The following is a 26,097-nucleotide window of genomic DNA, read 5'->3' as shown; positions in this document are numbered from 1 at the left end:
AGTGGAGCAGCCGCTAACTGACCATATAGTATTGAGTATTTAAGACATTTAAATCACAATTGTCATAGGCTAGTAGTGAGATCACCTAAGGTTATTATTCTCCAGGTCAGTTGGAATTAAGCCCAATGAAGTCTGCCTAGCAACAAGTGATTGGACATAGTCTTGTAATGATGTTAAAGCTAATCTCAGATTCTTCGACATGCAAAATCTGAGGAAATAGCACATTCTTTTTGCATTATATCTATCTATAGTTAATTGGTATATTCCAATTATTTTATGAGATAATGCATTTTAAAGAAACCATGTCTTGTCTTTGTCATCCTGAGCTGTAATGTCATTGGAGAAACACCGGCACCCTAGCAAGCCATTCGCCATATTGTTTTTTACGTGTTAATTAGTCGAATGTTTTAAGATAGGTTTTGGTCATTTTTGTGAAGGATGCCTAGGTGGATGCAGCAGTGGTACAACAAAGGCAGAGGAGTAAAAAGGGGGATAACTGGAAAAAACACACAGAGAGCGGCCTACACGAGCAAACCAGGACTGGGTAACGAAAGGTAACTGCAGCCTTGGCGACCAAAAAGCCCACAGTGAGAAGCCAGGCCAACCAGGAACCAACAACAAAAGGCGGCAATGACGAGACATGAAAATGAAATGCACAGGCGGGGAATAAACAAGCCAGCCAGGTTTGCTAGCCAAACAAAACATGGTGGTCATTCAACAAGCACCAACCAGGAGCCAACTACATAAACGGGAAAGCTCTCTGCAGCCCCGATGCTAATAGGGAGCTAACCGGACCAATTCATGCCAACCGTGACACATGCGCTGAAAAACACCTTTTCAGGGCAAAGCATGCAGCTCCGATAATACACTCACAAGGCCTTCAACGGCAAGTTCCATTTTCTCCATGCAGAAATGAGCCCTATGCAATCGCTGTTCACTACAATTGCTGTCTGTTTCGGAGCTCACCTCAAATGTTGTGTTAATGGGATTCACCATTTTGAAAGTGTTAGGGTTCTTCAACGACGTTACAGCTCTACAGTTAACAAGCCAGATGGGTCAACTTTGAGAGTAAATTTCTTGAGTGCCCCAGGTCTTTGGAGTTTTTACTTTTTCTAACATATTTACATAATGGTGAAGAGGAACACTACATGTTCCGTGCCTAATTGAAGAAAATATTCTGTTCAGAAATACTTTTTAAAAAGCATCAAGTCTGGGCCATGTAGCGGGTAGCGTCTGGACTCATGAATGCATAAAACAGAGCATGGAGTCGGGCCGGGCTCCTAGGGTGCCTCACAGCACTGAGTGTTCCTGATAGACTTCTCCAGACATAAATAAAGAAAACACCTTGTTGGCCTTCTCGTGAGTGTGAGGTGAAGATGAGTTCACATGTTACATTCACCCAGAAAAAAAGGGTCATAAAATCCACTGCCTTGAAATCGATAATGACACAACAGTTGTAGCTTCTAAGTACGTTTTTAATTCTTCTGTGTTTCCCTGTATTTTGTTGATGCATCCTGGGAATTAGAACCACCAGATGTTCAGAAAACCCGCACTTTAGCCTGTTTGCTAACTTTCAACAGTTTTTCAGAAAAAAAAAACAAGTTCTCAACTAACAGTGACACATTATCCCAGGGATGGCTACGTACGTTTTTGGAGTAAGATTGCAGGAGAATAAAGAATGAATTTATGTTAGCTTTGGCAGCTACCACCTACTTAACAATAAGCTAAGCTAACGGCGTAAGCCAAAACCAATAATATGCATTTATGCAGTTCTGATAATGGTTTCAAGATGGACTATGCTCAAGTAAGTAAATAGAAAGCTTGATATCTACAAAGACTAATGTATAGTTAAAGCTGGATACAGTATACAGTATATTTTAGATGCATGGAGTACAAATAAAGTGAAGGATACAAGGGGCAATTTGATGGCAGGGTGGTATGGTAAAATACTATACGTAGCCAAAATACAATACAACATTATTTATATCTGTACATTCAAGGAAACTGTGGGGGTCAGATGCATCGACATTTCGTTCTGTATACACGTGTACTAGAATGACAATAAAGTAGATCTGAATCTGAATGAATGGTGACAAGGGTAACAAATAATTGTAAACTGTCATACGGTACTTACAAGAGTTTGATCACATTTGTCAAATAAGGGTACGCTTTAGGCCATTGAAAAATGGATTACAGAGCGCAGATGGCACCAGAGAGAGAGAAAGAGAGAGGGAGAAAGAGAGAGAGAGAGAGAGAGAGAGAGAGAGAGAGAGAGAGAGAAGGAGAGAGAGTGAGAGAGAGACTCATTTAAAAATAGTTAGACATTAATTCACAAAAAGATGATAGCTTAATATATTTATAGACAGATATTTTAATAGACTCAGATTCAGGGAAAGATTGCAATTCATACTATTTGGGCAAGTACAGCCTGGCAGCACCCATCCCTCTCCGGGCTGTACTTTCTTTGAGGTGAGGTTTGCAGTACAGATAGTACTGGTTTCCATGCTTACCAGTATATATTAATAATACTAGATTGATATAGTACAAGATTACTGTTTATTCTAGATAGATATAATACAAGTTGGCAATTTATACAAGATATGTAATCGAAAATAGCCATTTTTACTAGCTATAGATTAAATAACATTTTATACTAGATCGATAAAGTACAAGTAGGTAGTTTATAATGAAATGATATAGTATAAAATAGCAATTTATACTATTGTGCAAGATATATATACTTACTTAATATAGTACAACACAGCGATCTATACTAGTTACTAACGATATAGTACAAAATAGCAATTTACACGAGTTGATATAGTAGAAGTTAGCAATTTATACTATAGTACAATTTATAAAATATACTCAGTGGTTGGCCGTGAGAGCCTGCAAGGCCTTCTCTGCTGGTACTAAAAATACTGGAAACATGTGATGTAGATTATATTTTGTCTATCACTACTTGTCAAATAATTCCAAATTGTCTGTCAGCTTTCTCTCATTGCTTTACCCCTGGTTGCACTGCTTCCAGATATGTCCTTTCATATTTAAGGATTTAACCAATCACATTACTTGTTGCTCAGAAATCTACCCTAAGGCCCGCAGACATGAATCTGCAGGCTCTTATGAGACCAAACAAGTGTGCATGAACTTTTTCCTTTAGCCAATCAGATCCCAAATTTGGATTCCTGAAGGAGTAGAGAAACGTTACCGCTTTCACAAACGTAGGGGGCGGGAATTCACCAAAACGCTCTTGCCAACAGTCATTGAACAACGAAATACAGTGTGGTATTGATTTGATTACAAAAGGTTAGAGAGATCCTTGCCCAAGCAGGAAAAGTTTTTGTCCACAATATTCAGCCTTCAGGTAAGATCTTAGGCCCAACCAGTCTTGTTTAAGTTAGATTTTATTACAAACGACAGGCTTTTGCGCCCCCTCCAATCAACCCCTTTCTCACGCAGTGGAGCCAGTGTTGTGCACCGGCAAGCGCACTTGGCTACAGTGGGAGTGATTTGGCGAGAGCAGTGCCATCGGGCACAAAATCGGGCGTGCAGTAGGGGCCGGAGTCCCCCCGAGTCCTCACAAATAAACTAAGGAATTGAGTGAAGGCGTAGAGGTAAATTCCACCGCACGCCATCGAAGTAGTATAGTACAGAATAGCAATTTTTCCTAGCTAGTTATAGTAGCAATCTAAACTACAGTACAAGATATAAATCTATACTTAGAGGAAATGCAAATAGCAACCTATGCCATATATATATATATATATATATATATATATATATATATATATATATATATATATATATATATATACATATATATACACTACAAGTTAGTAATGTATACTATAGTACAAGTTAAAAATCTATTCTATATAGTACAAGACTTCCATTCTTAGAAAGTTAAGCTTGTAAATGTATGTAAATGGTTAGATAGGTACAGTTCATGGTTAACGAGGGGCACCACTTACTGTGGTGTGACTTGGGAAAGTATAGTACAATATGTGAATTAATGGAAAGTATAGTACAAGATATCAATTTAAAGATAGAGATATACTGTAGTTCAGGATCTCAACCTATAGATTAGGGGTAGGGAACCTATGGCTCGGGAGCCATATATGGCTCTTTTCATGAGTACATATGGCTCCGAAATAAAATGTAACTATTGCACATCTCTCTGTGGTGTTCCAAAGTCAAGTGATTTCATCCCGATTTTGGTCCATATAAAGCCGAAGCAACTTAATGCAAAAGTTCGAAAAGAAACCATTTAAACTGATGAATAAAAACGCTGGCAAACGATTTTGATTGGGTGAGCAGTACAGGTGGGCGGATCCCTGCACACAGCGCAAAGCACTTCCTTCTCTCTCTCGTTCAGTGCAGTCTACACCGAAAGTGAATATGACGATATGCTTATCGTTTGCTGTAATTTGTGACATTTTTACAAAAGAACTTTGCATGCACATTGTTTTGAAACTGTTATTAAGGACAGATTTCATTAAAAAAAAATTGCCTCAACACTCTTAAGGTGGAAGACAAATTGTAAATGGCATATTTATGTAGATTTGGGACACATGATTTGGCATTATTATCATTTCATACATTTGATTGAATCATCAAATGACACACAGTGAAATAAAATGTGCTGAAGAATTAGCTTCTGGCAGTTTTTTCAATTTTGTCTGAAAATATATGATGTGGCTCTCTCAATTTCTTTTTAAAACATTTTTTGCTTTTATGGCTATTTGGGTCAAAAAGGTTCCTGACCTTTGCTATAGTTGGACACAACTTATAGCAAGATATAGTGCAAAATTTTAACTTATAGATATGGTACAGTATATATACTTATGTCCGACGAGTAATCAACTTATAGTACAATATATCAACTTATAGGTAGATAGATATAGTACAAGATATCAACTCATACATAGGTAGACATAGTACAATATATCAACTTATAGAAAGGCATGGTTTAAGATCAATTTATAGAGGGGTATAGCACATCAACGTATAGGTATAGTAAAATCTATCAATTTATATATAGGTATAGTAAAAGATATACATTTACAGAAGGATGAACAGACGGACAGACTGCCCGTCAGACAGATTGACCGTCCGTGTGTCCGTACAGACAGACAGACAGACAGACAGACAGACAGACAGACAGACAGACAGACAGACAGACAGACAGACAGACAGACAGACAGACAGAGTAAAGGTGACAGGTGGCCCTTGACCTGCATCAGGATGACTTGCTTTAAGGTTCAAAGAGATCGAAACGCACCGCAATTGCCCAAAACACCAAAGTAAAGAACATGCTTTTCGGAGACACTTTAGAGGTCAGATGGTCCACACGCACACGGAAAGGCGCGCAAGTGCGCATACGCACACATCCATACGTTACCTTGGCGTGGGACGTCGGGATTGTGGTGAGCAGCAGGAATTGAAACATTCCTAGAATAACTTGGAGCATAATCCCCATTGTATGCGCGCTAGTCCTATACGTAACTCCAAAAATCACAAAAATCGGGGTATCATTTTTGTTTGTCTGCCTTCTCCGTAGGCGTCCTCGTGTCCTCCGTGACCCAGCAAAGAAGCACCAAAGCCGGTGTTCACTCTCCAGCCTCCCGGCGGTGCATCCTCGGTGGCATCTTCATCTTCATCCGGAGGTGCGCAACTCTCATGTTCTGCTGAAAATTCCTCTCGTGATCGTCCCAACAGACAACATATCGTCACAAAACGAGAGACTTAGAGGAAAGTTTATCTTTTATTTTATGGGTCTTCTTCGTCCCACGTCAGAATCCTCGACTGGGAAAGAGTCTAATCGAAATCAATTTAGAAAGGAAGTCGGATTCGTGCAGAGATCCACTGCATGACGAGGAGGGGGCGGGAGGGAGTACGGTGCCGCATATGGCGCTCCAAGCTCGGTCACACTGAGTCAGTGCTTTCGCGCCGCTTGAAGAAGAATAAAATAAAAACCTTTGCTGTCCAACTGTAGTAGAAGTAGTAAGATGTATCCGGTCCAAAAATAAACGCAAAAGGGAGGGGGTATGTGTTTGCAGCAGCAGTCAGTGTTGATTTGTTGTGGTCGCTCAGCTCGTTTTCCCTTTTTGCCCTTGAGACTCAACCCGGGACAATCCAACTTTTTTCCCTCCTAAAACAGAACAGGCAGCCCGGTGCGTTGGATACAGGTGCAAGTGCTGTGCTATTGTGTCCCCGCGACCAAGGGAAAAGGGTCCGCATGCGTGCATGGGGCCCCTTGTTAAAGGGGAATACGGCCAGAGTATAGCCACGGAGGTCATGTCCCCAGTCACCACCCCCCATTTTTTTTGCAATGCTTCACTGGCTCCATAATCAAAGCTTGAGTTTTCTTCTTTCGGGATAATGCATGCAATAACTGATTTGGATTTTTTACAAACCAAAGTAAAAAAATACGAGGAATGTAAGCTTGCTTGCGAAAACTGCAGACTTATGTATTTTGGGAGGAGGGGAGGTTTATGGTTCAAAAACCACAACACTGTAAAGTTACACTTCATTTGTACCTGACGTTAATGCTATATTTGACATTAACTCAAAGGAACTGTACGTAATTTGGAACTTTTTAACTCGTGCCGGCCATCTCCTGGCTTGTGTCATTATTGTGGCTTCGGACAGTTTAATGATGCCCGTGCAAGTATACCCATTTCTTAGACATCTTCGAATAAACTACGTTTCTCATCTTTCTTGGGGTTTGGGTTGGTGCTTATACTCTTCTTGAAGCAGAATATTTCTTACTCTCCTCATTTACATTCTACACCAGGGGTCGGGAACCTATGGCTCGCGAGCCATATATGGCTCTTTCTATGAGTATCTGTGGCTCAGAGACCAATTTGATTGCATGCAAAATTTCTCCATCTTGTTCAAAACCGGAGGTGTCTATCATATTCAGGTACACGTAAAGCCAAACCAAAGCTAAATTCAAAGGAAACACTTTGCAGTAAATACAGGACTGTCTCAGAAAATTAGAATATTGTGATAAAGTTCTTTATTTTCTGTAAGGCAATTAAAAAAACAAAAATGTCATACATTCTGGATTCATTACACATCAACTGAACTATTTCAAGCCTTTTATTATTTGAATATTGCTGATTTTGGCTTACAGCTGAAAAAAACTCAAAAATCCTATCTCAAAATATTAGAATACTTCCTCAGACCAAGTAAAAAAATAATTTTATAACAGCAAAACTAAATCAAACATTTGAAAATGTCCATTGATGCACTCAGTACTTGGTTGGGAATCCTTTTGCACGGATTACTGCATCAATCCGGCGTGGCATGGAGGCAATCAGCCTGTGGCATTGCTGAGGTGTTATTGATGCCCAGGATGCTTCGATAGCGGCCTTCAGCTCATTTGCATTTGTAGGTCTGGTGTCTTTCATCTTCTTCTTAACTATACCCCACAAATTCTCGATGGGGTTCAGGTCAGGGGAATTAGCAGGCCAATCAAGGACAATGATGCCATGGTCAGTGCACCAGTTACTGGTGGTTTTGGCACTGTGGGCAGGTGCCAGATCATGCTGGAAAATGAAATCCTCATCTCCATAGAGCTTTTCAGCAGATGGAAGCATGTAGTGCTCTAAAATCTCTTAGTACACAGTTGCATTTACTCTGGACTTGATGAAACACAGTGGACCAACACCAGCAGCTGACATGGCTCCCCAAACCATTGCTGACTGGGAACTTCACACTGGATTTCAAGCAACTTGGATTTTGCTCCTCTCCAGCCTTTCTCCAGACTCTGGCGCCTTGACTTCCAAATGAAATGCAAAACTTGCTTTCGTCTGAAAAGAGGACTTTGGACCACTCTGCAACTGTCCAGTGCTTCTTCTCCATAGCCCAAGTCAGACGCTTCTTCCATTGTCTTGAGTTCAGAAGTGGCTTGACCATGGGAATACGGCTATTGTAGCCCATTTCCCGGACACGTCTGTGAACTGTGGCTTTTGATACCTGGACTCCAGCTTCAGCCCACTGTCTTTGAAGCTCCCCCAAATTCTGGAAGCGGCTCTTCTTCACAATTTTGTTAAGGCTGCGGTCATCTCTCTTGGTTGTGCAGCGTTTCCGGCCACATTTTTCCCTTCCAACAGACTTTTTGTGGATATGCTTTGAAACTGCACTCTGTGAACAGCCTGCTCTTTGAGAAATTTCTTTTTGTGTCTTACCCTCCTGATGGAGGGTATCAATGATGGTCCTCTGGACAGCAGTCAGATCAGCAGTCTTCCCCATACTTGTGATTTAGTTTACTGAACCAAGCTGAGTGTTTTTAAGGCTCAGGAAACCCTCGCAAGGTGTTTCGAGTTAATTAGATGATTCAGGTGATTAGTTGAATAGCGTACTTGTATACTTTTTCATGATATTCTAATATTTTGAGATAGGATTTTTGAGTTTTCTTAAGCTGTAAGCCAAATTCAGCAATATCAAAATAATAAAAGGCTTGAAATAGTTCAGTTGATGTGTAATGAATCCAGAATGTATGACATTTTTGTTTTTTTAATTGCATTACAGAAAATAAAGAACTTTGTCACAATATTCTAATTTTCTGAGACAGTCCTGTATAGGGCACGTTTTTCACTACAATTTACAGTCAAGGTGTCACACAAAAAAAGGGGAAAAAAACTCGTTTTGACTGTACAACGCTAAAGAATCCTTTATTTAAAAGTTCACTATATAATCTGTGTTCAGTGTTCAGATACTTTATGATGAATCCACAGAACTGTAAATACGCCAAAACACCGGAAGAGAACTTAGTCATTTGATTGGGTGAGTGGGAGGGATGGGTGGAGCTATGCAAAAAGTACAAGCATTCCCTCCCAGCTCTCGCCAAAGGTAAGCACATAAGGCTCCCTATTCTCAGAATGTTGTGACGTTTTTACAAAATAAATGCTTGCATCTGGTTTTGAAACCAATATGTATGAAAAAAAAGGGTCAAAAGGAGTTTAACCGATCTTGAGTAATTGCAAGAAAGAGACAAGTTTAAAGTGGTCTGTTTGTTGAATTTGGGACAGGGGCTCTGGCATTATTCTCTTTTCATAATTTTTATCAAATCATCAAAAATAAATGTGCTGAAGACTAAGCTTTTGTCTGGGGCGCCGGTTTAGCAATTTAGTAAATTTGTCTCATAATATATGGTGTGGCTCTTTCCCAAAATAAAATTAATATTTTTTGCTTTTATGGCTCTTTGAGTCAAAAAGGTTCCCGACCCCTGTTCTACACCAAAATACAACTCACGGGACAAGCATACTGTCACTTTCCAGCACTCCCACAAGACCTTTTCCTCCTACCTAGTGAGTTCCGCCCTGAACAGCTTTGCTAAACGTAAGATAAAAGAAAGTGGGAGAGGAAGAAAGAGGGCTCTTGAACTCAGTTGGGCTTTGTTAACACATACAGTACTTAATCAAGAAAATATTTAAGTTTTAACTTTTGAAGGACACCTCAAACGAAAACTTTTGTAGTCTGGAAAAGGGGGGAAAAGGTCCTTTATGGGTTGCAAAGCACAGCACTGAAAAGTTGCAGTTCATTTGCATTTATATGTTGTATTTGACATTTGATTAACTTAAAAATACCATTGTTGAGTCATAAACTCAATTTTACCAATTCTCATTACATCCAGGGGGTAAAGGTCAAATGGACGGAGGGCCAAATGAAGAGTTTGGGTACAAGCTGAAGGCCAGATTTATCAAAGTTGAATTTTCTTTAAATGACACATAAAGTCTCATGAACCTAATGGAACCCCTCAAAACATAAAAATCATATTCCATTTAAAATATGATGGGATGAAAAAAGTAGAATTTTCTTATTGCTCCGTCAGTAACCTTGAACTTTTAACAGGCACAAAAGACAAAATTCCTAGACATAGAAGTCCACATAACATGAACATTTAATGAAAGAATACACTTTTGATCAAGTGCCATCAGTTGCCAAAAGTTTTTATTTTAGCAAAATTTACTCTAAATACAAATAACAATATATTCTATCAAACAGAAAACCTGAAATACAATCAATAACCCAAAATCAAAACTTCCTTTAAGGAGAAGGTATTCCTAGTGTATGATACAACAACTCAAGCTCATGTCTGGGGCATTAGAAAACCTTCACCTAGGCCACACCTGGACCACGAGCCTTGACTTTGACATAGGTGCGTTACATGGTTTGATAAAATAACACTTTAGCGAGGACTAGAGTATGTCTTTATTCAATATCCATGAATGTTTGCTATGCCCCCTGAACACGACATTCTGATTAATATTGCATTTCTCATGTTTGCATTTAACAATCAAAATCCACTTCTTATCGTCTATGTTAGGACACAAATTTAGCAGATGAGTCACGATGAGGTAATAGTCAATCAACCTAGTAAGAGATGCTCAGGACTCGGGTGAATGTCACCATTTAATCAAAAACATGTTTCTTGGAGGGAGAATATGAATCATGATGTAGTTTGAAACGCTATCCAAATTATGGCACAATTTTTCAGCACAGTATACCAGCAATAAAATTCAAAATGAAACTGTGAAACTCCTGACTAGAACTCAACATACTGTATGAAGTAGTAACTTAACACCTATATAATAATTTTCTTGAATCTCAATTAGCTTTTGTTTTCTTATGGTAAGTCAAACACCTCTGCAATATTAACATTCCAACGATCCTCTCAGAGTCAGCGCGTGCCTTAAGTAAACCCTTTATGGACCAACATTATGACATTTGAGGCCATTTGAGGTTGGCAAAATCAAATTTTCTATGAAATTAAGCATGACAGCACCTTACCAAATGACATAAGCAGCATATGTCAGCTTTAGCCTGTGGAGGCTGTGGCCTGAATTACCAGAGCAGACCCAATAAAAGTCTTTACTGGGTGGCATTCACCCCGAGATTAATGGCGCAAATTATCGGATGAGCATACTTAGCCTGGCGTTCATTTGTTCAGTGTCAACTAAAACACAATAGCTAGTATCCAAAACTATAAATAAAAGGAAAGCAGCTGGCTTTATGGCCCACTAAAGGGCTCTCGTTTCATGCCTGGCTAGCGGCCTTCATAAACCCATTTGTCCTTTTTCTATAGGGCTTGTCATGATTAGGCTGGTCGCTGAGCTGGAGCCTAATCATGTTTTGAATGCAGGAGTACCCCAAGTCAATTGAGATGCAAACCCATGACCGCTTGATTGTGGGACAGATCCGCTAACCACTACCACACCAGCGATAGTGAGTTCTTTATCCTACACGCATGGTGCAGCTGAGGAATGCAGGGTTTGACAGCTTTCAATGTCAATTTAAAGTGTGTGTGTGCCAAAGTAGAGTCGCCGTCATGGGGGTGTGTTTGGGTTATTGTAGCACAAATGAGGGCGCGTTAGAATGGAGGTGAGAACATTATCTTGCATCAGCCCTGGACCAGCTGGTGACAAGACAACACATGAATGAAGAAGAAAAAGGCAGCAATGGTACTCAAACTGTCAATGCACGCTTGGGGTTCCTCAAAAATACTGTATTTTCCGCAACCCCCTAAAAAAGTCGTGTTTTGTCATATATGTTTTACACGTAAGGTGCACCAGACTATAAGGCGCATGAAATTGAGAAGTGAATGAGATGTTCATGTGTCATTAGTACCACTGGTGATGCAGTGTCAGCGCCGTCACCGTCATGACCTGGGTTCAAATCCCATTGGATACAATGTTTATCGTTTGATCAATCATTGGACAAATAAGGTAACGTATCGTAAAATCGTGTTAAGTAACGCTCACTGTATGTATTTCCAATCTTATCCACCGTATTCTGCGGCATATAAGGTGCACCTGGTTATAAGGCTTCATTTCAGATTTCTGGCCAATTTAGGGTTTTAAGGTGCGCCCTGGAAAATACTGTGTATGCAGTTCGGCGTGCATGAGTCCAGATCCGTTCACAAAACAAAAATGTTTCCTCTCTTATTGCAAGAAATGGAGTGTGAAATTGCGCGGTGACAAAATTGTAGCTCCAAATCTGACATAAGAGTAGAAACCTTTCTCATAAAGGCACTGCTGTTTTTTCTTGTAACGTAGCAAACCGCATGGATAGCTCATAGCTTAATTTGTCCTTTGAGCAAGAATGAAATGTCCATGTGGTTCGCCACACAACATGGAAAACTTCCACACAAGTTTCTCTCTTCTAAAAGCCGTAAAGGGCTCGAATTCTTATCATGCCACACACACGGTAGAGTAATTCAAATGACACGCTTTGTGGTTAAGAAAAGGCCAAAGACATGTGATGAACTGGATATAACCAGTTTATTGTTGTACTTAAGCGTTTGCCATAATAGTCGGACTTGTTTAGGTTTTGCTTGGAGCGTTTGTCATAGTGGGGTCCTTTTTAGTGGCGTCATTAGAGATCAATATCATTTAGCATCCACGCTAACCAAGTCAGCCCAGTCTGTGTCTGGCTCTTTGTTGCAAGGAAAAAGGCATGTAACTAAATGAAGACCAGATGCAAAAAGTGTAAGAATAAAACTCCTGGTTGACTGAGTCCTCTACTCGTCTTTGCCAGTGCGCATTTTGTATTTCTCCAAAAGGTCAGCGTGTTTCTGTCGCAGGATTTCTGTCTGTTTCTTAAAACCGTTGACCCTGGGGGACAAAATAGAATAGAAATACATTAGAGACCATCATATTTTACACTATTCATTTGCTTTATCCACTTCACCCCCCTCTTCCTCACCTAAAAAGCTAAACATTTGGATTTTAAAAATATAAAGTAATTTTGTTGCCATATTTTCCATACTAAGGCGCACCTAAAAAAAAACCTAGATTGGCCAAAAATTAGAGTGCGCCTTTTAACCCTGTGCGCTTTTTATAATGCAAAATACGGTGTATACGATTGCAAATGCTTACTTGTGCGTTAATATGGTACACTACCATATTTGTGCAATGATCGATCTTTTGATAGACATTAACAACAAAAGCCACAAAACACTGTATGCAACAGGACTCAAACCCAGGTCGTGACAGTAAGAGGGGGGATTTTTTAAGGGTTATTGTTCTATCTTCTTTATTCATTATCCATGATCCGATATCGGTCAGTCAGTTCATAATACGCGACAAAGCCTAGGAGCCGGGACTTTTACTCTCAGCCAAAAGGCACCGTCTATTCACCACTAGACCACCAGTGATACAGATGACATACAAAAAGGCATTTGATTTTATAGCATTATCACACTATTTTTACTCATTGTACCAAAAAGAAATGTTATAAAAACGATAAAACAACGCCGTCCTAAAAGCAATAAAAGCACGAGGGAGACAATGTTTTAGAGTATCTGATGAGGAATTGGACTTTGCGTCTGTTTTATATGTTTCTGGACGGTTTCGATTCCCGTTTCATACAATTTTTTGCTATTAAGGTCAGAAATATTTATCTTCTAATCGATCTTCTCAATAATACATACCGTAAGTAATTAAAAAGTACAATAACTATGGTTACACTAACTGTAGTTTTAATTCCATGTGCCTTATAGTCCAGTACACCTTATATATGAAATAGTATAATAAAAAAAACTATTTTGGGGGGATGGGCCTTATCTGGTGCACCTTATAGTGCAGAAAATACTGTGTATGTGATGATACTTCTTAAGACATGTGGCTAATGTACATGGCTTTAATGTATGTCCGGAGTCTGAAAGGTGGTGCCCGCAGGCATCAGGTGGCTCCTAAGGAAACCCAAATAGCCTGCGGAAAGTTGCTTAAAATAACTCATCAATGTCAGGTCATTGAGATTTTTTAATAAATTTGATTTCTAACTGACAATGATTTAGTGGTTTACTAAACCTATAACATAATAACAATATAGTAATGCAGAGAAACAACACTGCCACAAATCCATTTCCCCTAACCTTTTGACCAACCACTCTGCAAACACCTTGAAAGACCAAGAAGTGACCAAACTCTCTAGATGTATAATAAAGATTTGAAACCCCTAAGTGTTCATATGTAATCAAAATATTAATGAAGTGCATCAATGTGTTATATACTTGCCAGGAATTATTTCACTGTGTGTCTAAATGAAAAATTGCCTATTATCAACCATTCATAATTATTATTATAATTATGATACATCAATTGGAGAACTTTATTTTGCATTTTATTCACAGGACCCGCCTCCGGTGTCTGTGACCTCATCACATTTTAAAAGAGACGCGTGAACAGTTTTCTTTCTCTCGCTTCACCAGAGACGCTGAGGAGCACTGGTTTCAGGGTGCTCTACAACCTTTTTATGCTGAGAGCTTCTTATTGTTACTAATTTATGCAAAGGGCACCTAGTTTGATATGAATAATAACTTATCATGTAATTAATATTTTTTGCTATGCTCTAGCCAACAGGTCTGGGAACACCTTAACTGTCCTTAGACAGCACCCTGGTGCGCGCCGGCATCACATCGGAGACTCCTGGCACTACACAATACAGCGACATCTAGTGGTCAAATATTATAGAGCGTCCCCTTAAAAGTTAAATAAAGGTGATACCAACCTCGCCCTCTCTTTGGACTCGTTGTAGATTTCCATGATGACTCGATCTTTCTCGTCCATGAAGTTGCTGTGGACTTCTTCCAGCTTCCTAAGAACATTCAATAAAGTCAGGCTGAGAATGTTTGAGAATCAGCCTAAACTGAATTTGTAAAGCCACAAATTAGGATCTTCTCGATAAGTAAAACAGCAATTTCATGCACTTTCCAATTTTTGTGTACCTCAGAGCTCAACACTAACATGGCCACTTGTAGCACTGGTGCAAATGTTTTTTTGTTGATTGCATTTATGTATATAGCAGTATGAAAGGGGTAAGTGTGAAGCACATTGTAAAGCGCTTTGGGAGGTCTTCATTGACTTGAAAAGCGCTACATAAATGCAGACCATTTCCCATTTATGAAAGGCAGTGACTTTCAAGTAATATGTTCAAAATAAACTTCAAAGGCAACTTAATACACTTGAAACTTGCATTTGGACTTTTTACCTGCTAGCACAAAATTCGGCCGCATTTGTGAGTGGATTGGTCGCAGTGTTCAGTCTTGCCCCTGGTATTATCTACACCAGGGTTTCAAATTTACAAAACGTTGGACTGAATGTAGTTACAGCATAGTAACCCTCAGAAAATATATTATATACACTGACAATTGTGAAAGTACTGACAAAAGTTACACACATTATTATATACTTATAATACAAAATTAGCCCTTCATTTAGATGATATATTTGTCTTGTTAGTTTTGAAAAACTTCCAAACTTGACACAAATGTCCTAAAATACAATCAGAAAGGTGAGTGAGTTTCACCTGAAGAAGACAAAGTGTGCCCCGACACTGAGCAAGATTGTAAGGAAGCAGTAGCCCACCAAGCGATAACTTCTTCTCCGCCGCCTTTCCTTTTCCTCTACAGACATTTCCTGGGTGTGGGACTGATAAATTTGCTCCCAGTAACGTAAGTTGTCCTGTGCTGTAGTACTACTGTTGGAAAATGTCAACAATAAAGATGAGCACTCTGATGTGCCTATTTATAATTGTCAATACAATTACGACAAAGCTGTTATGGTCTGTGTACAGTAAAATGCTGAGTAACAAAGGTAATATACGATGTTGAAGTATTTGGGTACCGACAAAAGGGCTCCACCTGGTTCCATAGCTGGTTTGACTGGAGTACGAATGGAAGGCCTGCTCCCCTCGGCTATAGGGAGATCTGATTTTGAAATCGTATTCTTTCCTGCTGGGCTCCTTGCTCAGCACACGGTAGGCCTCGTTCAGCTCCACAAACTGGCTGTGCAGAGCTGGGTTGGATGGGTCGCTATCCGGGTGCAGCTGCACGTGATCAACGGGTCAGAACACAAGAGAGATATGAGCAGATATTCATAAACCAAAGCTGGGGTCTTTAGTTTGCACTTAAGAACTCTGGAAGGGGAATAACATTTTTGACGTAGAGCAAGACCGCCATCTTGTGATGGGACTGAGTACATCATAGACTAAAACTCCTTTTTCATGTTGCATGTTCCCTCTTGTCAGTGTTGGGAATAACGTAATTATAAATAACGCCGTTCCTTTTCGGTAACAGGGTACTCTAACCAATTAATTTTTCCACCGTTACAACACCTTTTTATTTACCGACGGTCCCGCTTGGCACACCTGACGCCGTTTTCAGCTGTGCGATTTTTCGCTCTTCTCCAGAGTTCGTTACGTACGGCGCGACTTTTTGGATCGTGTCACCATTCGAAATAGCGACTACCATATAGTTAGATAGCGATTACGAATACAGTATCTACTAATACGCCGCAAGAAAAGGCGAATCGACTCGTGTCGTTCTCGAACTAAAGACTTCATTAGCCGTCTCTTAGAAGTGGGAGCCAAGTTTACAGTGGACAATTCGAGTTAGATTTAGTTTATTAAACTTACTTTATATTGTTTACTGACGGTTGTTATTTTATTATATTGGTTTTTTTGCACTTCAAGTATAGGATAAATCTTGCTGATGAGGTTCTCTAGTCTATTGAACTGACTCGAATACTGCTCAGAAAAGTTCTAGTTCTTTGACCTACAACTTATTTTTAAAGTAACAGAAATAGTTACTTTCATTGATAACTACTTACTTTTACTCTAGAGTAACCCAATTACTAATGCAGTTACTTTTGGAAGAAGTAGTGAGTGCCTATGACTTATTATTTTTAAAGTAATGTACCCAACACTACCTGTCATAGGTGAAATCGACGATGTAAAAACGATTATTTAGTCATTTATTCACTTAGAAATAACTTTCTCAGAAACGGTTTAGCCAATCAGAATGTCAAGTCGTCATGTTTATTTGTGTAGCCCTTAATCACAAGGCGTCTCAAAGGGCTGCACAGACCACAGACTATTGCAAACTACAGACTATTATTACACCATCCTCTGATCTAAAACCGACACGAGGGCAAGGAAAAACTCAAAAATCTCAGCATGGGGAGAATGAAAAAACCTTGAGAAGTGACTGCACATGAGGTAATCCAAAACACAGTGCAAATCCACAGCAAGACCGTTAAAAGTGAGCCTCATTATAGCTATGGAACAATAGAATCATATTCTCTAGACCAGTGTTTTTTAACCAGTGTGCCGGGGCACACTAGTGTGCCGTGAGACCTTGTCTAGTGTGCTGCTGGAATTTGCCCAATTTTATCTTTCCCAAAAAAAAATCAGGCCATTATTCAGTATTTTTGCTATCTTTAGACGAGGAACTGTAACAGTCATCCATAACAGTAGGTGGCAGTAGAATTTTATATACTATTTGTATACTAATTATCTGCTCATGAGGTAGCACAGTACATTTAATAACTGAATATGTTTAACAGAGCGGTTTAAGATTGCACTATATATAGTTAAAACATAAATAAAGCACATCATTCTTTTTTATTTTAAGTATTATTTTCTTTTTTCTATAATAATTACCCGCTAATGAGGTAGTACAGTGAAATATTTGACATAACTTCATTTTCAAACATTTTCGCCGGACGGTGTGCCTCAGAACTTTTTTATAAATAAAAGTGTACCTTGGTGCAAGAAGGGTTGAAAAACACTGCTCTAGACAATTTGATATTTAGAAATGAAAACCTGTATATTTTGAAAACAGAACTACTTTGGTTTAAAAAAAAAAAAAAACTTTTTCAATTATAAATATATATGAAGAGTCAAATCAAATGTATTTAAAAATAAATGCAGGCTACAGGTTCTACACAAGTTAAAAAAATGTTTTAGAGCAAGTATTTTATAGTTTTATGTGCAAAAAGTTCTATTATTCATCGGGAGAAAACAACCTATAATTCCTTCTTATAGATGCACATTTTTTGACAAAAATATCTAATATATTTGTTTGATAAAAGAGAACAAATTTTTAGACTGGAATTGTAATCGTATGATGATGTGGTAGTGATGTGTAAATGTTTGTGGGACAGGAGTGGAATTTTGAGCATAAACATCTCTAAATCTTGTTAAACGATCTCAAGTTCATGAAATTGATATATTGTCCTGAGAAATAAAAAATGATTTCAAGTATTTGATTTGATATCAAAACAAATCATTTTTGTAGGGTAAAATTATCACCTAGTAAAACATTTCATGTTTTTAAGACAGAGTATATTATTTTCAAAACGAGTTACAGGACGGGGCTGCACGGCGGAGCAGCGGTTAGCACGTGTGCGGCACAGTTCTGAGGTCATGAGATCGAACCTCCTGTGTGGAGTTTGCATATTCTCCCCATGCTCTCCCCGGTTTCCTCCCACATTCCCCAAAAACATGCATGTTAGGTTAATTGGCCTGTCCAAATTGTCCCTAAGTGTGAATGAGCGAGCAAATTGTCTGTCCCTGTGTGCCCTGCTGGCTGGCAACCAGGGTGACAAAAATATATTCAGGACAAAATGTATAAATTCCCCTGGATAAAATGTGGTTGAAAAAATAGTTACCTTTTTAGATTTATCAAAAAATGCATTTTTGATTTCCTCCTGGGTTGCATCAGATTTTACTCCCAGCAGGTCATAGTAGTTGGTTCTGATATGCCAAAATAACAGAGCACAGCACAGTATAAAAACACAAATCGATAGTTTTGGATTTATAGAACACGCCATATGTCTGTTAATGGGTAGCAGTGCTGACAAAGGTTAGCTCAAATATAATGGAAATCAAATTGGCAGTAGCGGTCAAGGGCTACATTTCATCTGACAAATCTAAACGTGGGTGGTTTCATAGTTTTCAAACCATCCTCTTTGCATAACACGTTAAAAGCATTACAGATCATAAAGTCATAACACAATTATTATTACTGACAGTGAATACATGGAAAGAACCATAGAAACAAAACTTTTGGGGATAAAGTTTAGGGTTTATGTATGTGGAACCCGACAGGGCATCCTTTGTCTCTTTGGAATATCTGCGTGCTCACGTAACATATGTTTGAACAAGACAAAAAAAAACAGGTAAAAAAACTTGCTTTAGACGGGTCTTATTTTTAGATCACCTTTGTGCAGCAGTCCAGGTTAAGAGACGTAGTCCACTTTTGTAGCACCAAAGACAACTCTGGCAGAGGCGCAGCTGGGCCTCCAGCTGCATGGCCAAAAGATGGCTGTATCGATTCGAAGAATTCCATGCAGACCAAAAGACGTATTAACTCCTTCATTGTGCATGTCAATGGAAAATAGAATAAACTGGTAATGGGAATATTGTATATCAGTGTTTCTATTTTGAGCCGGGGCACACTTGGCAGATATTTATCCTACAAGTGAACAATTCCAGCCAAGTGTCTTTTTTTTCATTTGACCGGACAGCTGATATCAACGGTAGACAAGCATAAAAATTGTGCAATAAGTCATTAAAAAAACCTAAAGCCACACACTCAAAAAAATGTAATTCTCAGCTTCAGTTTCATGTTATCATGTTGCCTAATTTACAGTATGCTTAAGAGGTAATAGAGGTATTCGTTTTGGTTTATAACTTTGCAGTAATTTTGTATTGCATCACTTTTTTTTAACCTGTTTTAGTATATTTTTATTTTGTTTTCCCTGAAAAAAGAACACTTAAAATGAGCCCAAATTATCTGCCAGCGGAAGGTTTTTTGACTACATTCTTGCTTTCCCCCCGTAAAATAGTAACAAAAAGAAATTACATTATATTGACTTAATTGTTTTTATGTTATTATTTTTGCAGTGTAATCTTAAAACGCTCCATCAAAAAAAAATCCTGTACTACATAAATACAGTACATACACACACACACACACACATATACATATACATATATATATATATATATATATAAGTAATCTGCTGTCACCAACTAATATAGATTAATTCTGGGCTGATCACTGGAAGAAAGCAAAGATAATTGAGTGGGGGAAACACTGTCCTAAAATTTGTTTTATAACAAAATAAACTAACTGCATTATGTTTTATTTCCATATCGGCACTTTTCTCGCACCATTCGCATAATATTGTTAGCGTTAGCCTGCTAACAGTATTAACAACATCCTAGGCTGATATGACACCAAGCGTTGTGAATAAATACGTGTGAAAATGGAACTGTACGTTGATTTTGAACCTTAATAAATTCGGTGCTTGCATCTGCAAACGGACGTACCTGCAGTCAATGGCAGCACAGCAGTAAAAGGACACCCGAAATTGACCGCGGTTCACTGTGTTCTTTTTTAGTTGTGTTGCATAATGTCAATGTGGGGTATTTAAAACCGGAACATGACAAATGTATTTTCACAATAAAATACAGTGTCGCGTACTATGTATGCGCACTAGTTTTTATTAAAAATTTTCAGTAAAATTTTTCCAATTTATTTTAAATTTCCACTTGCACGATTGGATTCATCGTCATAAATTCATTTCAAAAATGAGTTTTGCATTAAATTAAAACGTTTTGATTTGGGCCACTTGTCACCGTATTTTGACGGTGACATGTAGCTCCGCCCTAACAGGTGATTGTCAGTAAACTTGTTATTCTGCGTGAGGAAAGATCCTAAAGTATTGTTAGAATTTGGACATGTATATTAAATAAACATGTAATTACACCAGGTGGCACTACTATATTTTGTTTTTCCTTTCACTTGTAAAGGTTCAACCAATAACATCACTGGAGGAGGCGTGAAAAAACAAACACGTAAATTGGTTTTGATTGTCGTAAAGCTAAACGCCACAGAATACATGAACAGGCAGTTAAGAGAAACCATACATCCAAAATTGAAAGGATAAACTGGTTAATAGATATCCTGGTTCACACAGTACTGACTACAAAGTGACAAACGTGTAATTTGTTTAAGGCATAAAATATGCAACAAAAATATGATCAGTCCCATTTGAATACGCCCCCTGTTCACCAGCACCGGAAATAAACGAATGTGATAAGTAGACTATTTGTAATCTATTTGAATACGTTGATAATTCAGCATAGATCGTTTTTTTTTTACCAGATTTTGTACGACAGGTTTTTCTTGCTGGCTCATTAAAGCTTATTATGGTAAGTCTTAACTAATTTGCCTGATAAATAATTCCACAATAAATGTGCTCCTTGAAGCACTTATTCACACAATGAGCCAAGACTAAATATATACGGTCGTGTCCGACATATTTTCCCTTAACTTTATGTATTCAAATTACAAAGCCTATGGAAGGTGTACCAATCCGTCTATATTAAAAACAAATGACTGTCCTCCAAGAAATTGTGGACAAAGACAGCCGACTGATGGACCCTGAAGTCTCTTTGTTACTGCACTGTGAAGCCTGGCGGGGCCTGAAGCAGTCCCAAGTGCAGGTGGAGCTGTCTGAGAGGTGGGGTTCGCAATCATAAAAAGTATCTATATAATTACTAGTAACTAGTTAAACTAGAAGAAATATTGATGCTTCTCCCCTATTCAAGGAGCATACACTGAAAGATTGGTTGTAAACAAAAGTTACAATGTGATTTTATCAATGAACTATTACCCTGAAGGTATAACCGTCAGACAGATACCGCCCTCCAACATCACATCGAAGAAGTATGGACGGCGCGGGTGTCCAAGGAGCCGTGGCTTTTCAACGGCGCCAAATTCCGACTACACTCATTTTATATCACGCCGCCTGCAGCTCAACTTACACCCCACAATCTGTCATTGCAAAACCCAGACAATACGCGCCTTCAAGTGACAACACCGGTGCTGACTTTGAGGCTAGGCCTCACTTCTTACAAGGACTACCTAGGCACCAACTGGTCATCCCGGCTGGTGGAGTTCTGCAGAAATGGGGAAGCTGAATTGGGCAGCAGTCAGGCGTTTCTGGCTCAGCCGTTAGGAGTGGGCGCCGTCGTGTGCACGGTCGACGGGAATGTGGTTTTCATCAGGAGGAGCCAGAAGGTGGCGGAAGCAGGCGGGAAGCTGGATATTCCTGGCGGGCACCCAGAACCCAAGGTGTGAGGGCTGGTATTTTTTTTCTGGTAGTGAAGTTTAACCAAGATTAAATATCTAAACCTGCATGCCTCTACCTTTTTACCCATGTGGATACGTTTAGTTTTCATGTTTGTGTTGTTCTTACACTGTTGTGGTTATGCTTAGGTGGTGTGTGAGCGTCTTGGTGAGGAAAAGATAGACATGAACCTGCTGGAAAGGAGTCCAGAGGCAGTCGTCGTTGAGCTCTTTTCATCTATATGCGCTGAGATTAGAGACGAGGTGGGTTTTTTCCCCAGTCTGTGGGAATAATTTCATCAAATGTTTCATGTATAGCCATACTCACAGTCATGGTCACTAAGCAAGTTACCTAATCATAGATTTGGGTAGCAATCATTTTTCACTCCAAGAATTAAAAACTACACAAACACACTTTTCAGTCATGTATACTGTACAAGGCTTCTGATTGGTTTCCTAATGTCTGTAGATTAACATTCCCTTGAGCTCACTTGGAGAGCCACTGCTGATGGGTATTGCCTTGAATCACATAAGTGGCAGAAAACCAAGTGCTGAGTTCTACATCAGGTATGTTTAGGCTTCATGACTTTACACACTATGGGGAAAAAATGGTTCAATTCCAACGTCTGACAAGCACGACTTTAATTTAAAATAAGATTCGCTAGCAGTGTTGTATTGTTTTTACTTTGAGAGTTTGGGATGTCCAACTTCCTCGTCTGCCCTGATCGACATAGCATAATGTCCTGAGATCCTGTGTTAAAAAAATAGTGTCCTGTTTGTTTCTGTGTCCTGAGTTGTTTGCTGTCATCTGATGAAGTCCGTGAGTTGTACTGGAAAGGGGGAGCGGAGGCCAACGAATCCACGGACATCATGTTTCTCAGCCGAGCGGTGAGGGACTCTTATGGGTACATCTTACGGTTAAAAAAAGTGCACATTAAATACAGTGTAAAATCCTAAATAGGAAACACTTCAGCTGGATCAAAGCTGTCCACTGTGGTTGGAACTGTGTCCTTCCGCCAAGGGGGCCATCATGCTTTTTCAGACGATTAAACCGGACCAGTCCTAAGTTCATCCACAATCAGATTTTTAAGCTTCAGCTATGATTCCAGACTGATCAATGAATATCCAATCAGATTTCAACTTTTTTGAATTAGAAATGATCTTTATAAAAGTGTCTTTTTTTCCACTAAATATCAACACTGATGCAGTTTGATTGTTGAAAGCATCCATTGCATAACTATTTTCTTTCCTTTCCATTTCTTTATCATCATCCCTCGTAGCTACTGCAGTAGTAAACAGTTTGGTCATAAGGCATATTCCACTGTAAAACAAAAAGGAACAAGACCTCAACTATGATTGTTCATTTTTAAATCTGGTGGTGTTAAATTAATGTACTGTACTTACATTCTGGCCCCAGCACTGCGTGTCATTCCAATCTTAAAAGAAAAAGCAAAAACATGATGTCACAAACTGAACAATCCTATCTCTTATCCTAAAGTACACAACAGTTAAACTAAGGAAGTGAACTCAGGGTTTCTCGCGGATCCTTGAAAAGTATTAAAAAGCATTTAATTCATTATTCTAAAAGTATGGCCTTAATTGACATTTAAATGTCTTTAATGCAATTTCAAAAGTCTTAAAACTGTGAACACATTGAATTTATTTGAATTTGTTTGAACTAAAAAGATTTTGTAAAAAAGTCTTTTTTTCATGATTTATGATAAAAATTGCTCATCAATGTAGCAGAAGAGTTATATAGAATTATCAGTTATCTTCCAGTTTTGACTGAGGATCCATGATGTATTGTAAATATCCTTTTTATTTATTGTTTGCCATGTCTAAAACTTGGAGACAGCTGTTTTTCAGATGGAATGTTTTCAAATGGACCAAAATGTGATTTAAAGAACAAATTAAAATAAACTTCTGTTAAAATCACCTAATTATTGTGGTGGTTTTTGGTTTGTTTGTTTCAATTGTTTTTTTTTTTTTTGTCGACTTGATTTCAAAAGGTATTCAAGAAGTCTTAAAAAGCCTTGAATTTAAGTTGCTTTCAGCTGTAGGAAACCTGGACCCTCACTCCTCTTTCCAACTTTAATGTGTATAGTAAATAGGATTTGTCTTAAAGCCCATAACACTTTTACGAAGTTTGAAATCTAAACCAATTTGAAACACCTTGCTTTGCTGTAAAATGCCGTTTGTGCAAATGTATCCATTTGGAAAGTGGAACTTTTATTGTAATTTTCATTCCACCTTAGGGCAAAAGAATACAGAAATATAGGTGGACGCAAAAAAGATAAACACAACGGCTTACAAAGCTGCAGTAATTTGGACATTTTTGTTAAAAATGTAAAAAATCTATCCCTGGCATCAGGCCAAAAACTTTTCAATTATTACTTTATATATATAATATAAAATTGTATTTGTAAGTCTTAGCTGTCAATTACAATGCAATCTTTTTGGCCTGATAAACATGTACTAATAAATTGCAATTATTGTGCCTTTTTGATTATTGTACAACAAATTGTCACTGGTAAGAAGATTACCCTAATTGTATACTTAATTTCTCATACGTACTGTTTATGACCCCTTCCCTCATCCAGTGAGGCTGTAGGGCAGTCTCATGCGGGTACGATCTTTTCATAGTCGCATACTTCTTTGTTTTTTCTGGCTTGATAACGGGCGGCAGCAGCCGTCTGGCCTTGTCTTTGTACTCTTGTAGCAGTTCTTGTGCCGCATCCTGCTCCAGCTCCACGTAACGCAACTCATCCAAGATGTCGGCCAGCTGTTCAGGAAGGCTGCAGCTGACTGTAAGGGAGGGGCATTTCGGAATTTGTCAGGCAAGACAGCCGCGAATTAAGGCCTACCTTGGAGTTTGAGCAGATCGGTCTCGGGAATACTATCGCCGTCCTTTTGCTGTTCCAGCAGTCGTCTTTTCCACTCATCTGCCGAGGGGAAAACAACCACCGCCGAACGCTTGCCAAACCCAGAGAAGAGCTGTAGCTTGAAACAACGTGCAGAGAAAAGAGTATTGCACTGCAAAGAAAAAGAAGAGGGTGTCATAGTCTTACAGGAAGATGTATATTTTAAAATATAATATTTATTTTAATTACTAAACGTAAGCTCACCTGGTCCAGGATGTAGTTGCCTGGTATGCAGGCAGCCACTTTGATTAACTCGGTCAGACACAGGGCGGCCTGCTGCAGACGACGCTGCTTTGTTCCCCCACCCTAAAACATGCAAAAATTGAGTTTTGTCCGACTAATAATGGGCCTTCAATGCGAGTGCATTTGGTCACTAACCATCATGCATGAGAGCAGCTCTTCGGTGCCCAGCAGCTTGTAGTTTTTCTCCGGATGCTGCCTCATGTAAACTTTGGCCCAGTGGCTCTTACCCGAAGCAGGAAGACCCACCATCAACAACATCTGCACACATGGAGTACAGTAAATCCACTGCTTGTTATGGGTACACCCCAAATGTTTTATTACTACCAATACATAGCTCTTCCCTTCACTTTAATTTTGTTCCTTAACACACACAAAAAAAAAAAAAAAAACACACGATGAACTACTTCCACGTAACCAGTAGGGCTACAACTAATAATTATTTTAAGTCAACTAGTCAATGACTATTGAAACAATAGGTTGAATAATCATATACTTGTGTATATATATATATATGTATATATATATATATATATATACATACAGTGCATCCGGAAAGTATTCACAGCGCTTCACTTTTCCCACATTTTGTTGTTACAGCCTCATTCCAAATTGTATTAATTTAATCTCTTATCTCAAAATTCTACACAAAATACTCCATTATGACAATGTGAAAAAGTTTTTTTTTTTTTTTTTTTTTTTTTTTTTAACTTTTTTTGAATTTATTAAAAATAGAAAACTAAGGAATCATATTTCCATAAATATTCGCAGCCTTTGCTTAATACTTTGTTGATCCACCTTTGGCAGCAAATACAGCCTCAAGTCTTTTTGAATATGATCCCACAAGTTGAGCACACCTATCTTTAGGCAGTTTTGCCCATTCTTCTTTGCAATAAGTCTCAAGCTCAATCAGGTTGGATGGGAGACGTTTGTACACAGCCATTTTCAGATCTCTCCAGAGATGTTCGATCGGATTCAAGTCTGGACTCTGGCTGGGCCACT

The 26,097-nt window shown here is 38.7% G+C and overlaps 4 protein-coding genes and 1 long non-coding RNA gene across 14 annotated transcripts in view; 2 read left to right on the top strand and 3 right to left on the bottom strand.

Annotated features, from left to right (window-relative positions):
* Positions 1-6,414, bottom strand: part of vegfba (vascular endothelial growth factor Ba) — a 31,088-nt gene extending 24,674 nt beyond the window's left edge. For both annotated transcript variants that reach the window (XM_088344805.1, XM_088344806.1), the window contains exon 1: positions 5,405-6,414. In XM_088344805.1, coding sequence (XP_088200931.1) covers positions 5,405-5,482 — 78 coding nt within the window. In that variant the 5' untranslated portion in view covers positions 5,483-6,414. The remainder of the gene's footprint in view (positions 1-5,404) is intronic.
* On the top strand, positions 5,208-15,426 carry LOC148359512 (uncharacterized). Of its 2 annotated transcripts, XR_015851428.1 has the most exons (3): positions 5,208-5,429; positions 5,564-5,669; positions 14,369-15,426. It is a non-coding gene; the product is annotated as an uncharacterized LOC148359512 (long non-coding RNA). The 2 variants fall into 2 exon arrangements; XR_015851429.1 differs by lacking the exon at positions 14,369-15,426 and having other exon boundaries at positions 5,208-5,483; positions 5,564-6,595.
* dnajc4 (DnaJ (Hsp40) homolog, subfamily C, member 4) lies at positions 9,947-21,865 on the bottom strand. Of its 7 annotated transcripts, none has more exons than XM_088344798.1 (7): positions 21,480-21,865; positions 19,016-19,120; positions 18,465-18,549; positions 15,656-15,840; positions 15,322-15,489; positions 14,524-14,606; positions 9,947-12,626 (listed from the first exon to the last, which is right to left on the bottom strand). In XM_088344798.1, exons 1-7 carry the CDS (start codon positions 21,518-21,520, stop codon positions 12,475-12,477), a joined length of 819 nt encoding a protein of 272 aa, XP_088200924.1. In that variant the 5' UTR covers positions 21,521-21,865; the 3' UTR covers positions 9,947-12,474. The 7 variants fall into 7 exon arrangements, with proteins under 7 accessions (XP_088200924.1, XP_088200923.1, XP_088200928.1 ...); XM_088344797.1 differs by having other exon boundaries at positions 15,322-15,492; positions 21,480-21,848; XM_088344802.1 differs by having other exon boundaries at positions 14,524-14,610; positions 21,480-21,847.
* On the top strand, positions 20,702-23,872 carry nudt22 (nudix (nucleoside diphosphate linked moiety X)-type motif 22). Of its 2 annotated transcripts, XM_088344796.1 has the most exons (7): positions 20,702-21,015; positions 21,215-21,326; positions 21,487-21,940; positions 22,085-22,198; positions 22,404-22,501; positions 22,729-22,822; positions 22,896-23,872. In XM_088344796.1, exons 2-7 carry the CDS (start codon positions 21,241-21,243, stop codon positions 22,998-23,000), a joined length of 951 nt encoding a protein of 316 aa, XP_088200922.1. In that variant the 5' UTR covers positions 20,702-21,015; positions 21,215-21,240; the 3' UTR covers positions 23,001-23,872. The 2 variants fall into 2 exon arrangements, with proteins under 2 accessions (XP_088200922.1, XP_088200921.1); XM_088344795.1 differs by having other exon boundaries at positions 20,702-21,326.
* Positions 22,560-26,097, bottom strand: part of LOC148359509 (heterogeneous nuclear ribonucleoprotein U-like protein 2) — an 8,878-nt gene continuing 5,340 nt past the window's right edge. The window contains exons 7-12 of the mRNA XM_088344792.1: positions 25,234-25,356; positions 25,060-25,161; positions 24,799-24,967; positions 24,509-24,739; positions 23,339-23,370; positions 22,560-23,255 (exon numbers count right to left, since the gene is read on the bottom strand). Of these exons, the coding sequence (XP_088200918.1) occupies positions 23,202-23,255; positions 23,339-23,370; positions 24,509-24,739; positions 24,799-24,967; positions 25,060-25,161; positions 25,234-25,356 (711 nt within the window). The 3' untranslated portion in view covers positions 22,560-23,201. The remainder of the gene's footprint in view (positions 23,256-23,338; positions 23,371-24,508; positions 24,740-24,798; positions 24,968-25,059; positions 25,162-25,233; positions 25,357-26,097) is intronic.

Source organism: Urocampus carinirostris, chromosome 9 (assembly GCF_059441175.1).
Source record: "Urocampus carinirostris isolate Australia breed hairy pipefish chromosome 9, RoL_Ucar_1.0, whole genome shotgun sequence".
Classification (NCBI taxonomy): Eukaryota; Metazoa; Chordata; class Actinopteri; order Syngnathiformes; family Syngnathidae; genus Urocampus; species Urocampus carinirostris.
This window is presented reverse-complemented; position numbering and strand designations above follow the sequence as displayed.

Coding starts and splice junctions, on each gene's coding strand:
- nudt22 (XM_088344795.1), top strand. CDS start 21,199: ATGACTGTCCTCCAAGAAATTGTGGACAAAGACAGCCGACTGATGGAC. Junction 22,199..22,403: donor GCGCTGAGATTAGAGACGAG/GTGGGTTTTTTC, acceptor TAATGTCTGTAG/ATTAACATTCCCTTGAGCTC. Junction 22,823..22,895: donor TCATGTTTCTCAGCCGAGCG/GTGAGGGACTCT, acceptor AATCCTAAATAG/GAAACACTTCAGCTGGATCA.
- dnajc4 (XM_088344797.1), bottom strand. CDS start 21,520: ATGTTGGAGGGCGGTATCTGTCTGACGGTTATACCTTCAGG. Junction 18,550..19,015: donor ACCTGGACTGCTGCACAAAG/GTGATCTAAAAA, acceptor TTGGCATATCAG/AACCAACTACTATGACCTGC. Junction 12,627..14,523: donor GAGTCCAAAGAGAGGGCGAG/GTTGGTATCACC, acceptor TTTGTCCCCCAG/GGTCAACGGTTTTAAGAAAC.